The sequence below is a fragment of the Coregonus clupeaformis genome, chromosome 35 (genome assembly GCF_020615455.1).
Source record: "Coregonus clupeaformis isolate EN_2021a chromosome 35, ASM2061545v1, whole genome shotgun sequence".
NCBI lineage: Eukaryota > Metazoa > Chordata > Actinopteri > Salmoniformes > Salmonidae > Coregonus > Coregonus clupeaformis.
In genome coordinates, this window is record NC_059226.1 from 16,208,554 (window position 1) to 16,225,532 (window position 16,979).

At 40.5% G+C, this 16,979-nt stretch overlaps 1 protein-coding gene across 1 annotated transcript; it reads left to right on the forward strand.

The window, feature by feature from the left end:
* The first annotated feature begins 960 nt into the window (after positions 1–960).
* On the forward strand, positions 961–16,979 carry LOC121569482 (U3 small nucleolar RNA-associated protein 18 homolog). Its single transcript, XM_041880466.2, has 13 exons — positions 961–1,317; positions 3,650–3,786; positions 4,874–4,969; positions 5,057–5,127; positions 5,627–5,724; positions 5,986–6,111; positions 6,421–6,595; positions 12,724–12,824; positions 13,032–13,122; positions 14,598–14,721; positions 15,888–16,062; positions 16,249–16,391; positions 16,537–16,979. The coding sequence occupies exons 1-13, from the start codon at positions 1,111–1,113 to the stop codon at positions 16,559–16,561; spliced, it is 1,569 nt and encodes a 522-aa protein (XP_041736400.1). The 5' UTR covers positions 961–1,110; the 3' UTR covers positions 16,562–16,979.

The window sequence follows — 16,979 nt, forward strand, 5'->3', positions numbered from 1 at the left end:
ATTCTATACAGCTCTTCGGGAGAGTTTGCCAAGGTCAAAGTGGAGCTATTATCATACTGCTGATCAAACAGTCTTTGGAATGAAGAAGGGTCCATTAATAGGGGCTAGGGTCAGCCTGAATCTGAGAGGTATCTATTATTAGGAGGCCAAGGGTGGGCTTGAAAATGGGCCATTGACTGTTGCTATTTAAAGCTTCTGCTTTCCCTCGCTCCTTCCACTAATTTATATAATCCCTCTGTCTCTCTTGCACCCCTTTCATAGTTTGATTTATGATCACCTCTGTAAACCTGTAGTATTTTTACATAATCATTATCTCATCTATGTCCTATAGATGAATGGGTACCAGGAGGGAAATGTAAGAGAATACAGATTTGTGTATGTGAAAACATAGGAAAGTTTCCATTCCCAATACTGTATATTAAGATAATATTTTCCATTATACATAATTGTTATGCATTTTCTATTCATAGTCTTTTATCTTTATTTTGAGTCATTGTATCTGTCTCTTGCCTTTCATATGTCTTGCACATAGCCTACTTTTCATATGTACACAATGATTCAACACTTACATGTACACTCGCAAAGAAAACATCAATAAATAAAGTTTGATGAAATAGTTAGGAGCATTAAATTCAAAATAGATTTCTCGCAAAACGTTGTATCAAAGAAAAAAAAATCTCTGAAGATCATTTTACAACCCATGCACAAGACGGCGCAAGTGTCTTTGCCAGCCCGTTTGTTTGTAATTTAAAAAATACAATTTATTCCGAGTTCAGGGGTCAAGAAAACGGAAACACATGATAGTGAATTTTGCGCGAAGCCTGCGCACAACCACTGATTAATAAAACATCTACACTGTTGGAGCGTGCGTGGGCCATAAGTTCTTCTCTGTGCACATACTTTGCAACTTTGTGAAATAGTGCAGCCGTACGTTGACTTTGCTCACAACTAACACAGCGTTGCAGCCACCCCATGTGGAAAACATTGGGCGCATGAGGCATGTTATTGTAAAAGACTAGCTAGCACATCTATGAGTCTACTGAATGTTGTTAAATTCTACCCTGAGTAAACTTACAATTCGTTTCATATGCTAAGGTTTAAATTATAAACATGGACAAAGTCGGTATACACTCTAGAAACGGGAGAGAGACGATGAAAAGAGTCTCTGAACCAGAGCCTGACTACGAGGAAGAAGTGCTAAAAAGACACAAAAACGCCCAGGCTGTGACTGTTTTGGGCGAAGAAGATGCATCTGTAAAACTTCTTGAAGATCTTGTTTTTGGTGCTGAAGATGATCTTGCAGAAAGGCTCGTGGAGGTAGGAATTCATTAGTTACAGTACAAGTCCCCTGTAGCTCAGTTGGTAGAGCATGGCGCTTGCAACGCCAGGGTTGTGGGTTCGTTTCCCACGGGGGGCAAGTATGAAAAATGTATGCACTCACTAACTGTAAGTCGCTCTGGATAAGAGCGTCTGCTAAATATGTAAAATGTAAGTCAAAAGTTTGGACAGCTCATTCCAGGGTTTTTCCTTTATTTTTACTATTTTCTACATTGTAGAATAATAGTGAAGACATCAAAACTATGAAATAACATATATGGAATCATATAGTAACCCAAAAAGTGTTAAACAAATCCAAATATATTTGAGATTTGAGATTCTTCAAAGTAGCCACCCTTTGCCTTGATGACAGCTTTGCACACTCTTGGCATTCTCTCAACCAGCTTCATGAGGTAGTCACCTGGAATGTATTTCAATTAACAGGTGTGCCTTGTTAAAAGTTAATTTGTGGAATTTCTTTCCTTCTTAATGCGTTTGAGCCAATCAGTTGTGTTGTGACAAGGTAATAATAATAATAATAATTAGTCATTTAGCAGACGCTCTTATCCAGAGCGACTTACAGGAGCAATTAGGGTTAAGTGCCTTGCTCAAGGGCACATCGGCAGATTTTTCACCTAGTCGGCTCGGGGATTAGAACCAGCGACCTTTCGGTTACTGGCACAACGCTCTTAACCACTAAGCTACCTGCCGCCCGAGCCGGGGTGGTATACAGAAGATAGCCCTATTTGGTAAAAGACCAAGTCCAGGGATGTAGCTCAGTTGGTAGAGCATGGCGTTTGCAACGGCAGGGTTGTGGGTTCGATTCCCACGGGGGCCAGTATGAAAAAAATAAGTATACACTCACTAACTGTAAGTTGCTCTGGATAAGAGCGTCAGCTAAATGACAAAAATATATAAAAAAATATGGCAAGAACAGCTCAAACTAGCAAAGAGAAAAGACAGTCTATCCTTACTTTAAGACATGAAGGTCAGTCAATACAGAAAACTTCAAGAACTTTGAAAGTTTCTTCAAGTGCAGTCACAAAAACCATCAAGCGCTATGATGAAACTGGCTCTCATGAGGACCGCCACAGGAAAGGAAGACCGAGTTACCTCTGCTGCAGAGGATAAGTTCATTAGAGTTAACTGCACCTCAGATTGGGCGCATGAAGCGTAAATGCTTCAGAGTTCAAGTAACAGACACATCTCAACATCAACTGTTCAGAGGAGACTGCGTGAATCAGGCCTTCATGGTCGAATTGCTGCAAAGAAACCACTACTAAAGGACACCAATAAGAAGAGGAGACTTGCTTGGGCCAAGAAACACGAGCAATGGACATTAGACCGGTGGAAATGTATTTAGAATTCAAGGCACACTTAACCAGCATGGCTATCACAGCATTCTGCAGCGATACGCCATCCCATCTGGTTTGCGCTTAGTGGGACTATCATTTGTTTTTCAACAGGACAATGACCCAAAACACACCTCCAGGCTGTGTAAGGGCTATTTGACCAAGAAGGAGAGTGATGGAGTGCTGCATCAGATGACCTGGCCTCCACAATCACCCGACCTCAACCAAATTGAGATGGTTTGGGATGAGTTGGACCGCAGAGTGAATGAAAAGCAGCCAACAAGTGCTCAGCATATGTGGGAACTCCTTCAAGACTGTTGGAAAAGCATTCCTCATGAAGCTGGTTGAGAGAATGCCAAGATTGTGCAAAGCTGTCATCAAGGCAAAGGGTGGCTACTTTGAAGAATCTAAAATATAATATAATTTGTTTAACACTTTTTGGGGTTACTACATGATTCCATATGTGTTATTTCATAGTTTTGATGTCTTCACTATTATTCTACAATGTAGAAAATAGTAAAAATAAAGAAAAGCACTTGAATGAATAGGTGTGTCCAGACCTTTGACTGGTACTGTACATCTGGGGTGTGTTCATTACGCTGATTCTGTAGCAAAACGTTTTGTCTGTTACAAAACGTTTTGCAACAACTCCAACGTGAAGTAAAATCTGTTGGGTTCTTAAACAGAAGTTGTAGTTAATTTGTATTTTATGGTTGCCATTCCAATCCGAAAAGTTGGGGTAATGAATACACCCCTGATTCCATACAGAATGATGCTGCCTGCCAAGGTTCATAAATATTCTCATTGGATTATGTTGCCACATTGTCAGCATGGTATAGATGTAAATCCAATATTGATTGATAGTTAGTTACAACCAGGTACTAGACTAATAATCTCCAGTGTCATATCCGTCTGTCACATATCATTTACTTTTAGTTTCATTGCAGTCAGTTTTTATCAAATCAACTTCTTGTCAACAGGACAGAGAGGATGGAGGTGCCACACTTCTGGATGATGACGATTCCAGCGAATCCGATGTAGAGAATGAAGCACGGCTGAAGGTTCAGCCAACCAGGACAGCAGTGTGGGAGGATGAGGATGATGATCTGGAGGAAGAGTTAGTACCTGGGACTGCAACGATGTCCTATTGTGTCTTTTCAGCATTGATGTCATGTACAATGCTTCAAACTTCATGTAACTACATTAGCTGTAGGCATGTAACCCTAATGTCAATTACATGGATATGTGAATCAAACATTGCTTGTATGGGCAGTTACTAGTGATGTGCATCTTTCCCTTTAAAGACAAATCGATACGTGTCTAGATACAGAAACCAGTGCTTGACCTGGGCGGAAATAGGTTTCCGGTACTCATTTTGGGTGCCGGTACTGTTTATATTTAGGTGCAGGAGCTCCACAATGCTTTTGAGCTAATATTCTATAAGATGAACAGGAGCTCAAGCAGTAGAACATTTGAGGTGCTGGTAGTCTGTCCGAGCTGACATCTGTGTGTGTGTATTTGTGTAAATGTCTATGGTGTATGTAGTCACCTGAGCTGAGCCATAAGGGAGACTAGTGGGCATCTACCACCCCACTATCAGATTTGGGGGGGGCTTGTTTGCATCAAATTGTAGACAGCTTGACAGAAATGGTAGCAGAAGGTGAATGTTGAACTTTTGTTAAGCCTCGATCACACCTGCAGAGTCATTGTGCAAAACGGTATGCAGCATCATCTGGATGTGTGCAACAAAAGTTCAACATTCACCTTGTATGTGTACCAAAATGCAATGACGCTATCGGTGTGATCGAAGCGTTATTGGTCAGCGTGCGAAGCAGTGCACAGTTTGAGGAGGCTACTGATATTGCCTGGGGTTGTTCGGCATGCAAAGTGACTTGTAGATCAATGACTGTCAACGCAGTTACATGCTTAGTTTGACACTGAAGGAGAGGATGCGTCAGTTGTCCCAAAAGATCAGCGGTATTTTCTGAAGGTAGAAAGAAAGTAATATGAGCAAAACCTTTCAGTGAATCAACGATTCATAACATTTGAATCGATTTTCTGACCGATGCATGGTACATTTAGGTCAGTCTGTATCTTAAACATTTTAACCGGGACCGATGCGTATCGGTGAACTGTTACATCCCTAGCAGTTACGTCACTGTTTTTTATTCATTCTTCCATGATCTTTCCCTCCCGTTTCCTAGAGTGGACATGACACACCGGTTCCGTAGAGACCTGACCAAGAGTGTGACAGAGGCCAAGATGTCCAAACAGAAGTTACAGCAGAGGATGAAAGAACAGTAAGTGGATATTAGTAATACAGCCATTGAGTAAATACCACTCGGATCTGGTGGTTCAAACTCACACTTCCAACTCATTTTTGCCAGGTTCCAAAAAGCAATGGGTGGAAAGCCGTCGTGGGCAGAGACAAAAGTAAAGAAAAAGAACAAGAAAAAAGGTAAACTTATGAATTTTGGTCATAAACATCTTCATGGTCCGTGTAATATGTTATGAGAGATGCCCCTCACTGATGATTGCCTACTATATAATGGTGTTATAGTGTATATAGCAGGGTTCCCCAACTGATTTTATTTGATCCTCCAAGTTTTCTGAAGGTTATTTTTATTTTTGGACATAAAAGATGGTAAAAACACCAGCAAATCAGCTCCAAGTGATTTTAAGTTTGGAAATCTGTTCTGAAGTATTCACACGCATAATAGAGAGATGCACACTGAGTGTACAAAACACTATGAACACTCTTTTCATGATATAGACGGTTTGAAATGATTGTTTTAATAACATTTTATATATGTTTGGACTTCTTGCGGTCAATTTCAGTCTACAACTTATTTGTAATTATGTTCGTCCTGCGGCTGAATCTAGTTGATGATCCCTGGTATATAGTATACATTTGTGTCGTTTCAATAAACAATGTGTCTATTTAAAAAAATCTAAAGATGACTCTGATGAAGACTCTGAAGATGGAGACGACCTGATGAGGAAGACGGGCAACTTTGTGGGCTCATCCGACAGCCTTCCCAAAGGAATCATACGGGTGAGTTCTGTTCTCCCATCATCTCACCACTACTACATTTGAGATGAAGTTAGACTAGAACAACCAGATCTCTCTCTGACTGCCAATGGGGACTCTCTAACCAGAGTACCTTACTGGCTTGGGAGTTACAAAGCCATTCGATTTTCCAGTATTAGATCATGTGGTTTTGCCAATTGAGATCACAATAGTAGAGTATTTTCAACGTCATGTTTACATGTGATACTAGTACATTTATCATGGATGTATTGAACTCTCTTGCAGATGAAGAAGTGCCTACATGCCAACAACGACCGGCCGTCTGAGGACAGGCTGACCACGGTGCAGTTCCACCCCTCCGCCCAGGTTGTCATGACAGCAGGGCTCGACCAGTCCATCTCTCTGTTCCAGGTATTCATTTTATTCATCAGCTTCAGTCTTCTCTCAGGCATTTCTGTGGCTGTCATCATGAGGCATGGTATAGGGAATGTCATAAACGGGCCGGTTGGGGCTATATGCTTTTAATGAAATCCTCCAGGTCTTTTATTTGACCATACAAACTATAAGCTAAAAAAAATACAAAACTCTCAATGGACCACCAAACATCCTTAGGGATGATTATTTTAGGGTTATTTAGTGAATCTGTGACACTAACAGATAAGTCTGTACTAATATTAATTACCTTCCACCTCACTCTAAATGTCACTCCTTCCTCTCCAGGTTGATGGGAAGACCAACCCTAAGATCCAGAGTATCCACCTGGAGAAGTTCCCGGTGCACAAGGCCCAGTTCAGCGTGGACGGGGAGCAGGTGGTGGCCACCAGTTTCAGGAACAAGCTGTTCTACATCTACGACATGATGGAGGGCAAGGTGATCCCTGTCCACACTGTCAGAGGTGAGGAGGAGGAAGCCATGGGGAGTCACTAGAACCCCAAGGCTGTTGGGTAGTAATCTAACCTGTTGGCTGTAAGGTAGTAATCTAACCTGTTGGCTGTAAGGTAGTAATCTAACCTGTTGGCTGTAAGGTAGTAATCTAACCTGTTGGCTGTTGGGTAGTAATCTAACCTGTTGGCTGTAAGGTAGTAATCTAACCTGTTGGCTGTAAGGTAGTAATCTAACCTGTTGGCTGTAAGGTAGTAATCTAACCTGTTGGCTGTAAGGTAGTAATCTAACCTGTTGGCTGTAAGGTAGTAATCTAACCTGTTGGCTGTAAGGTAGTAATCTAACCTGTTGGCTGTAAGGTAGTAATCTAACCTGTTGGCTGTAAGGTAGTAATCTAACCTGTTGGCTGTAAGGTAGTAATCTAACCTGTTGGCTGTAAGGTAGTAATCTATCCTGTTGGCTGTAAGGTAGTAATCTAACCTGTTGGCTGTAAGGTAGTAATCTAACCTGTTGGCTGTAAGGTAGTAATCTATCCTGTTGGCTGTAAGGTAGTAATCTAACCTGTTGGCTGTAAGGTAGTAATCTAACCTGTTGGCTGTAAGGTAGTAATCTAACCTGTTGACTGTAAGGTAGTAATCTAACCTGTTGGCTGTAAGGTAGTAATCTAACCTGTTGGCTGTAAGGTAGTAATCTAACCTGTTGGCTGTAAGGTAGTAATCTAACCTGTTGGCTGTAAGGTAGTAATCTAACCTGTTGACTGTAAGGTAGTAATCTAACCTGTTGGCTGTAAGGTAGTAATCTAACCTGTTGGCTGTAAGGTAGTAATCTAACCTGTTGGCTGTAAGGTAGTAATCTAACCTGTTGGCTGTAAGGTAGTAATCTAACCTGTTGGCTGTAAGGTAGTAATCTAACCTGTTGGCTGTAAGGTAGTAATCTAACCTGTTGACTGTAAGGTAGTAATCTAACCTGTTGGCTGTAAGGTAGTAATCTAACCTGTTGGCTGTAAGGTAGTAATCTAACCTGTTGACTGTAAGGTAGTAATCTAACCTGTTGGCTGTAAAGTAGTAATCTAACCTGTTGGGTAGTAATCTAACCTGTTGGCTGTAAGGTAGTAATCTAACCTGTTGGCTGTAAGGTAGTAATCTATCCTGTTGGCTGTAAGGTAGTAATCTAACCTGTTGGCTGTAAGGTAGTAATCTAACCTGTTGGCTGTAAAGTAGTAATCTAACCTGTTGGCTGTAAAGTAGTAATCTAACCTGTTGGGTAGTAATCTAACCTGTTGGCTGTAAGGTAGTAATCTAACCTGTTGGCTGTAAGGTAGTAATCTATCCTGTTGGCTGTAAGGTAGTAATCTAACCTGTTGGCTGTAAGGTAGTAATCTAACCTGTTGGCTGTTAGGTAGTAATCTAACCTGTTGGCTGTTAGGTAGTAATCTATCCTGTTGGCTGTTGGGTAGTAATCTATCCTGTTGGCTGTAAGGTAGTAATCTAACCTGTTGGCTGTAAGGTAGTAATCTAACCTGTTGGCTGTAAGGTAGTAATCTAACCTGTTGGCTGTAAGGTAGTAATCTAACCTGTTGGCTGTTGGGTAGTAATCTATCCTGTTGGCTGTAAGGTAGTAATCTAACCTGTTGGCTGTAAGGTAATAATCTAACCTGTTGGCTGTAAGGTAGTAATCTAACCTGTTGGCTGTAAGGTAGTAATCTAACCTGTTGGCTGTAAGGTAGTAATCTAACCTGTTGGCTGTTGGGTAGTAATCTAACCTGTTGGCTGTTGGGTAGTAATCTAACCTGTTGGCTGTAAGGTAATAATATAACCTGTTGGCTGTATGGTAGTAATCTATCCTGTTGGCTGTAAGGTGGTAATCTAACCTGTTGGCTGTAAGGTAGTAATCTAACCTGTTGGCTGTAAGGTAGTAATCTAACCTGTTGGCTGTAAGGTAGTAATCTAACCTGTTGGCTGTAAGGTAGTAATCTAACCTGTTGGCTGTAAGGTAGTAATCTAACCTGTTGGCTGTAAGGTAGTAATCTAACCTGTTGGCTGTAAGGTAGTAATCTAACCTGTTGGCTGTAAGGTAGTAATCTAACCTGTTGGCTGTAAGGTAGTAATCTAACCTGTTGGCTGTAAGGTAGTAATCTAACCTGTTGGCTGTAAGGTAGTAATCTAACCTGTTGGCTGTAAGGTAGTAATCTAACCTGTTGGCTGTAAGGTAGTAATCTAACCTGTTGGCTGTAAGGTAGTAATCTATCCTGTTGGCTGTAAGGTAGTAATCTATCCTGTTGGCTGTAAGGTAGTAATCTAACCTGTTGGCTGTTGGGTAGTAATCTATCCTGTTGGCTGTTGGGTAGTAATCTATCCTGTTGGCTGTAAGGTAGTAATCTATCCTGTTGGCTGTAAGGTAGTAATCTAACCTGTTGGCTGTAAAGTAGTAATCTAACCTGTTGGGTAGTAATCTAACCTGTTGGCTGTAAGGTAGTAATCTAACCTGTTGGCTGTAAGGTAGTAATCTATCCTGTTGGCTGTAAGGTAGTAATCTAACCTGTTGGCTGTTGGGTAGTAATCTATCCTGTTGGCTGTTGGGTAGTAATCTATCCTGTTGGCTGTAAGGTAGTAATCTATCCTGTTGGCTGTAAAGTAGTAATCTAACCTGTTGGCTGTAAAGTAGTAATCTAACCTGTTGGGTAGTAATCTAACCTGTTGGCTGTAAGGTAGTAATCTAACCTGTTGGCTGTAAGGTAGTAATCTAACCTGTTGGCTGTAAGGTAGTAATCTAACCTGTTGGCTGTAAGGTAGTAATCTATCCTGTTGGCTGTAAGGTAGTAATCTAACCTGTTGGCTGTAAGGTAGTAATCTAACCTGTTGGCTGTAAGGTAGTAATCTAACCTGTTGGCTGTAAGGTAGTAATCTAACCTGTTGGCTGTAAGGTAGTAATCTAACCTGTTGGCTGTTGGGTAGTAATCTATCCTGTTGGCTGTAAGGTAGTAATCTAACCTGTTGGCTGTAAGGTAATAATCTAACCTGTTGGCTGTAAAGTAGTAATCTAACCTGTTGGCTGTAAGGTAGTAATCTAACCTGTTGGCTGTAAGGTAGTAATCTAACCTGTTGGCTGTTGGGTAGTAATCTAACCTGTTGGCTGTTGGGTAGTAATCTAACCTGTTGGCTGTTGGGTAGTAATCTAACCTGTTGGCTGTTAGGTAGTAATCTAACCTGTTGGCTGTTGGGTAGTAATCTATCCTGTTGGCTGTAAGGTAGTAATCTAACCTGTTGGCTGTAAGGTAGTAATCTAACCTGTTGGCTGTAAGGTAGTAATCTAACCTGTTGGCTGTAAGGTAGTAATCTAACCTGTTGGCTGTAAGGTAGTAATCTAACCTGTTGGCTGTAAGGTAGTAATCTAACCTGTTGGCTGTAAGGTAGTAATCTAACCTGTTGGCTGTAAGGTAGTAATCTAACCTGTTGGCTGTAAGGTAGTAATCTAACCTGTTGGCTGTAAGGTAGTAATCTAACCTGTTGGCTGTAAGGTAGTAATCTAACCTGTTGGCTGTAAGGTAGTAATCTAACCTGTTGGCTGTAAGGTAGTAATCTATCCTGTTGGCTGTAAGGTAGTAATCTATCCTGTTGGCTGTAAGGTAGTAATCTAACCTGTTGGCTGTTGGGTAGTAATCTATCCTGTTGGCTGTTGGGTAGTAATCTATCCTGTTGGCTGTAAGGTAGTAATCTATCCTGTTGGCTGTAAGGTAGTAATCTAACCTGTTGGCTGTAAAGTAGTAATCTAACCTGTTGGGTAGTAATCTAACCTGTTGGCTGTAAGGTAGTAATCTAACCTGTTGGCTGTAAGGTAGTAATCTATCCTGTTGGCTGTAAGGTAGTAATCTAACCTGTTGGCTGTTGGGTAGTAATCTATCCTGTTGGCTGTTGGGTAGTAATCTATCCTGTTGGCTGTAAGGTAGTAATCTATCCTGTTGGCTGTAAAGTAGTAATCTAACCTGTTGGCTGTAAAGTAGTAATCTAACCTGTTGGGTAGTAATCTAACCTGTTGGCTGTAAGGTAGTAATCTAACCTGTTGGCTGTAAGGTAGTAATCTAACCTGTTGGCTGTAAGGTAGTAATCTAACCTGTTGGCTGTAAGGTAGTAATCTATCCTGTTGGCTGTAAGGTAGTAATCTAACCTGTTGGCTGTAAGGTAGTAATCTAACCTGTTGGCTGTAAGGTAGTAATCTAACCTGTTGGCTGTAAGGTAGTAATCTAACCTGTTGGCTGTAAGGTAGTAATCTAACCTGTTGGCTGTTGGGTAGTAATCTATCCTGTTGGCTGTAAGGTAGTAATCTAACCTGTTGGCTGTAAGGTAATAATCTAACCTGTTGGCTGTAAAGTAGTAATCTAACCTGTTGGCTGTAAGGTAGTAATCTAACCTGTTGGCTGTAAGGTAGTAATCTAACCTGTTGGCTGTTGGGTAGTAATCTAACCTGTTGGCTGTTGGGTAGTAATCTAACCTGTTGGCTGTTGGGTAGTAATCTAACCTGTTGGCTGTTAGGTAGTAATCTAACCTGTTGGCTGTTGGGTAGTAATCTATCCTGTTGGCTGTAAGGTAGTAATCTAACCTGTTGGCTGTAAGGTAGTAATCTAACCTGTTGGCTGTAAGGTAGTAATCTAACCTGTTGGCTGTTAGGTAGTAATCTAACCTGTTGGCTGTTGGGTAGTAATCTATCCTGTTGGCTGTAGGGTAGTAATCTAACCTGTTGGCTGTAAGGTATTAATATAACCTGTTGGCTGTATGGTAGTAATCTATCCTGTTGGCTGTAGGGTAGTAATCTAACCTGTTGGCTGTAAGGTAATAATATAACCTGTTGGCTGTAAGGTAGTAATCTAACCTGTTGGCTGTAAGGTAGTAATCTAACCTGTTGGCTGTAAGGTAGTAATCTAACCTGTTGGCTGTAAGGTAGTAATCTATCCTGTTGGCTGTAAGGTAGTAATCTAACCTGTTGGCTGTTAGGTAGTAATCTATCCTGTTGGCTGTTGGGTAGTAATCTATCCTGTTGGCTGTAAGGTAGTAATCTATCCTGTTGGCTGTAAGGTAGTAATCTAACCTGTTGGCTGTAAGGTAGTAATCTAACCTGTTGGCTGTAAGGTAGTAATCTAACCTGTTATTAATGCTAACAAGTACACGTAAAATCTCATTGTGAACATTTTATACAGTCTCTGACCTAAATTATTTGCAGGACAGACATCCCATCTCAAAGTTATACAAGTAACAAAAAAATGATACACAGTTTGCTGCACAATATTAGACGGCAACGCTCTTGATCCAGGAGGGGATTCTCTGCTGTTACCAAGAGAAGCTTGTTTTTAGCACATTTTAGACAGTTAACTTAATAGTTAGAAGATATCTAGCAAACATTTAGTGGTGTAACTAGGGCAAAGGGGGATACCTAGTCAGTTTTACAACTGAATGTATTCAACTGAAATGTGTCTTCTGCATTTAACCCAACCCCTCTGAATCAGAGAGGTGCGGGGGGCTGCCTTAATCAACATCCATGTCAACGGCGGCCGGGGAACAGTGGGTTTAACTGCCTTGCTAAGGGGCAGAGCGACAGATTTTTGCCTTGTCAGCTCGGGGATTCGATCCAGCAACCTTTCGGTTACTGGCCCAATGCTCCTACCCGCCAGGCTACTTGCCACCCCTAGATCACCTGGCACGTGGTGCAAAACATTGAGTGACTCACAAGGCTCCGGTCTCTCGTCGTTGTGTGCTTGTAAACCAAACACCATGTGACTTGGAACTAACGGTAAGCTTCATAATGAAAAATTATGTGACCGGTGAAATGAAGATCGCCATCTTCTTTATCTCCTTAATGTATTGCACAAGTTGACTGCAGGTATTTACTTAAAAAGTAGCTACAAATATTCAAATGTATAGAAAATAAAGTTTCAACTGTATTGACGCTATTGAAAACCATCCCGTGGCTATTTCCAAATACCCTGTTATACGGTATATATGGTATACCGCCCAAGCCTAGTTATTACTGAGCAAATTATTGTGTTCTGTGATTGGTTTAAAGATAAAATCACTGTATATTCTCAGCCAGACTGTGTTATTTTTGAAATGGGTGTGATTGAGTGCAGTAACAATTATGGTTGTCCCCCAGGTCTGAGGGAACAGAGGGTGAAAGAGTTTGAAGTCTCCCCTGATGGAGAATCCCTCCTTCTCACTGGCGCCTCCGGATACCTCCACGTGTTAACAATGAAGGTAGGTGATTGTAGATGGCAAATACCTGACATACCACACATCCAAAATGGATCAAAACATAAGAATCCATTTTGGATCAGGCGTTGTGTGCTTGTAAACCAAACACCATGTGACTTGGAACTAACGGTAAGCTTCATAATGAAAAATGATGTGACAACCACATGCATTGCATAAATGTCAGTATTTTCTCATTGTTGTTTTTTTCAGACAAAGGAGGTAGTGAAAAGCATGAAGATCAACGGAAACATTACGGGAGTGTCTTTCTCCCACGACGGCAGCAAAGTCTTCACCAATTCTGGTGGGTTTTACCCTGGTCTAAAAAGACACACAGCCACATCCCAATCACATCCTAAAGCCTTTTTTTAGATGATTTTAGTTAAAGCTGCAATATGTAACTTTTTGGGCGACCTGACCAAATTCACATAGAAATGTGAGTTATATATCTGTCACTCTCTTTGAAAGCAAGTCTAAGAAGCGGTAGATTTGTTTTTGTGTCTTTTACTTTCGGTTTTGTACACCAACTTCAAACAGCTGAAAATACAATATTTTTGTTTATGGAAAATATATTTAACAGCGGTTCAGATGATACAATGATTCTCTACACCAGTGGTCACCAACCAGTCAATCTTCAAGGTATTCCTAGTCGGTCACCAAACATTTCTGTATAGAAACAACGATAAAGCCTTGTGTTCCTATATTTTGTGTTTGTTTTGTGCAGTTGGCGGTAGGGGCACTTGATTGAGCAGCCCTAGCACTGGGAAGGCAAAGTGTTCCCGTTTTGAAAAATGTCATGTGTCTGAAGGTAGAACTCCACTTACCCGGCAGGCCCAGAGAGCAAATACAGGCCTACCGCTGGCCAATCAGATAGCTCAGATCACTGTGTCTGCACAGTTTCCTCGAGCCATAGACTGTAAAAAGAAGCCTCGAGCGCACAGCAAAGTTGATACTGTGAAATGTCTAAATTTTTAAAACCATGACTTGAGAGAGACTCAACAAATACAGCAAAGCGCTGCTGTTTTTATGAGTAAGTTTAAGTTGTTATTCAGCACTGTCGATGCGCATTCTCCCTACTTCCACTCACACTACAACCAGTATAGCAAAGTGTTATTAGTGGCGTGACTCTTTTTTATATCGAGTAATATTTCACTTCAACTGGCCATCGTATTAACAACATGAATTGGTGCATGAGGCAGAAATAATGCAGTGCGACTTGAGTTTCTCCATCAGCTGGAAGACTGTCTCCTTTTCTGGTGAGAGGCAGCCTCACCGCTGCTCTCTCCTTCCCCTCAGAGTGAACATCAGATGCAGGCCATCAGTCCAGTAAAATAAATAAAAGCAAATGATTATGCTCACTCAGCTGTGCCTTAAGTAATACAGCAAATGATCTATTACCAGTGTGATCATATACCTACAATTTTGAAATATAATTTCAAACAGATCTGAGAAGAACAACATTGGCAGGGCAGTTCAAGCATAGCCAATATTCAGTGATAATGTATTGGGCCTATAGCGTACTACAAACCTCATTTCTACAGAACAATTTTTAATTGGTTAATGTTTCATATATAGGCTTCTGTTTTTTGTCATGTTCAAAAAAAAAAAAAAAATCTTGGCTTGCATTTCGACTCAGAAAGTGACCACTGCATTGGCGACCACTGCTTGTTTTGTCACTAGCATTTTAGCAAAAAGGAAATGGCGGAGCGATTTCTGCATATTGCACTTTTAAAGCTGTACATGGGTACCTGTATGTACTAAACCTTTTTGATGTTGCAGAGGAGGGTGAGGTGTACATATGGGACATGAGGAGCAGTAAATGCCTGAACAGGTTCACAGATGATGGCTGTGTGAGTGGGACCTCCATAGCTGCATCCAGGAACGGACAGTATCTGGCCTGCGGGTGAGTCAGCCATTTTGTTTTCATAAGGTTGTTGGTGTGTAGCTCATTTATTAATTCATCCATTTCCTTGCTGATATGATTCAGCAGCGATTGACTCTGTCGTTTTGTGATCAAACCATTGCAATGTTTGTATTGTCCTGTTTGTCTTACTTCACATGTCTTTTTTAGATTTTATGCATGATTCTGTCACAAAACCTTCAGGATAATTGGGCTGTTCCACCAATTAGGTGCCTTTTTAAGAAGTGTAAAAAGAAATAACATTGTCATAGAGAGCACATTCAACTTAATAAAAAACATGTTTTCCCACTTTTAAGAGGTTAAATAAAACAATTATAGTAAGTGCCTATTAAGTGCCAAATAAAGTAACAGGGTTGAGCATAACAGGGTTGATGATTTCATCTTTAATCAGCCATACATTTCATGGTGACAGGGGGAATGGAATCTTGTTTTGTGCAACAGGAAGTGCAACAGGAAGTGTTAATTAGTGTTAATTAAATGCAAAAATTAAGTTAGAAAATGACTAGCCTGTCTATCTATGGATTACAGGGTTGACGTGTTATGCTCGACCCACTCAGTTTTCCACCACAAAACACCAGAAAATGGCCAAAAAGAGTAGAACCAGTTCACCTGCTTTTACTCTACGATTTGACTGTTAGATGTTCTATGTTTTTGGGGGGGGGAAATATTAAAAAGGAATAGTTTCATTTTATTAAAACGAGAATTCAGTTCAAGTAACATGGTTGATCTTAAAATGAGGGACAGATGTAAATTAATAACATTAAATCATCTTCAGAAATGACTTTGTCAAAGCAACAAAATAACAAGGGCTGTACAATGATTGTGAAACTTGGAGAAATGTTGGGGTTAAGTGGGTTAAAATCTTCCTAGAGGTGACACATGGTTGACGAAGGGACATGTCATAATGCAGAAATGTTGGCACTTTAGCAAGTCTTTATTCATATAATGTGGTCTATGTTAAAGGACATGTCATTTAATATAACAGGCTTTTAAAATGTAAGATTTGTACACAATTTCTACTTAAAATATCAAAAGGCACCCATTTCGTGGAACGACCCAATTACATTTTTTTTATATAGAAATACCTAGGATACCTGTAGCACACTCAAGTTTTTCACATACATTTTCTACCATTTCTATTATCTCAGGTCAGCGGCAGGTGTGGTGAACGTGTACTCCCAGGAGGTGTGTATGCGGCAGAACAACCCCAAGCCTCTGAAGGCCATCATGAACCTTGTGACCTCTGCCACCTCTCTCCGCTTCAACCCCACCTCCGAGATCCTGGCCATCGCCTCCAGGGCTGACGACGAGGCTGCCCGATTGGTCAGTCTCTCTCACACACACACAAACCAACCTAATGTTGTCTTTGTCATCATTACAGCTATAATGTATATAAGAGGTTTTATTAAAGCATGACTTGGATATGAATAAAGTTTGAATTGATTTTAAATGAAGTAAAACCATGTCTCTCTTTTACTGTCATCAATGTGTCTACCCTTATCATTTCAGGTTCATATCCCCAGCTTCACAGTGTTCTCGAACTTCCCCATGTTCCAGAGGAAAACCATTTACAGGGCCCACTGCCTGGACTTCTCCCCAAACAGCGGCTTCTTCTCCCTGGCCAACAACAAGGGCCATGCCCCTCTCTTCAGGCGAGTCTTGTTTTTCCTGAATATTTTATTTTCGGAAAGCAGAAAATAAAATCAACACTGGGTGATTTTTTGATACAAATAAATAAATCTAAGAAAGATATTTGAATAATATTAATTTGGTAGATTTTTCTCTACTACATTTCAGGTTGTTGCATTACAAAGACTTTTGAAGAAGAGCATCACAAACGGGATCAAGACACCAAGCTCCCTCAATACAACTAGCATTGTCTTCAAGAAAACATTTTACCATGAAAAGGACTTGACTTGAGGAATTATTTATTCACAGCAAGAGACCATGTCTTCGTTGTCCTGTTTTTTCCGCTTAATTTGAGCAATTATATTCTGTTTTCAGAATGCACATCCTGTATATTTCTTTCTGTCTGCTTTTAGGGTTTTACAAATGTTTGTGTAATGGATAAAATACAACTTAATTTCCTTGATTCTTGGCTATTATATTTGTTCTGTTTCATGATGATATCGCAGAGAACAATAACATTATAGATTGACTATAATGCTTAAACTAGTATAGAAAAACTGTCAAACTTGTAGTCTACTCTATGTTGACCTGATAATCTGTTTGTTACCAGC

What these genes read in the sequence shown, in the direction of transcription:
- LOC121569482 (XM_041880466.2), top strand. Translation starts at nt 1,111, where the DNA reads ATGGACAAAGTCGGTATACACTCTAGAAACGGGAGAGAGACGATGAAA. An exon ending in GAAAAAGAACAAGAAAAAAG is followed by an intron (nt 5,128 to 5,626) that starts GTAAACTTATGA and finishes AAAAATCTAAAG; the next exon opens with ATGACTCTGATGAAGACTCT. An exon ending in GGACAGTATCTGGCCTGCGG is followed by an intron (nt 14,722 to 15,887) that starts GTGAGTCAGCCA and finishes CTATTATCTCAG; the next exon opens with GTCAGCGGCAGGTGTGGTGA.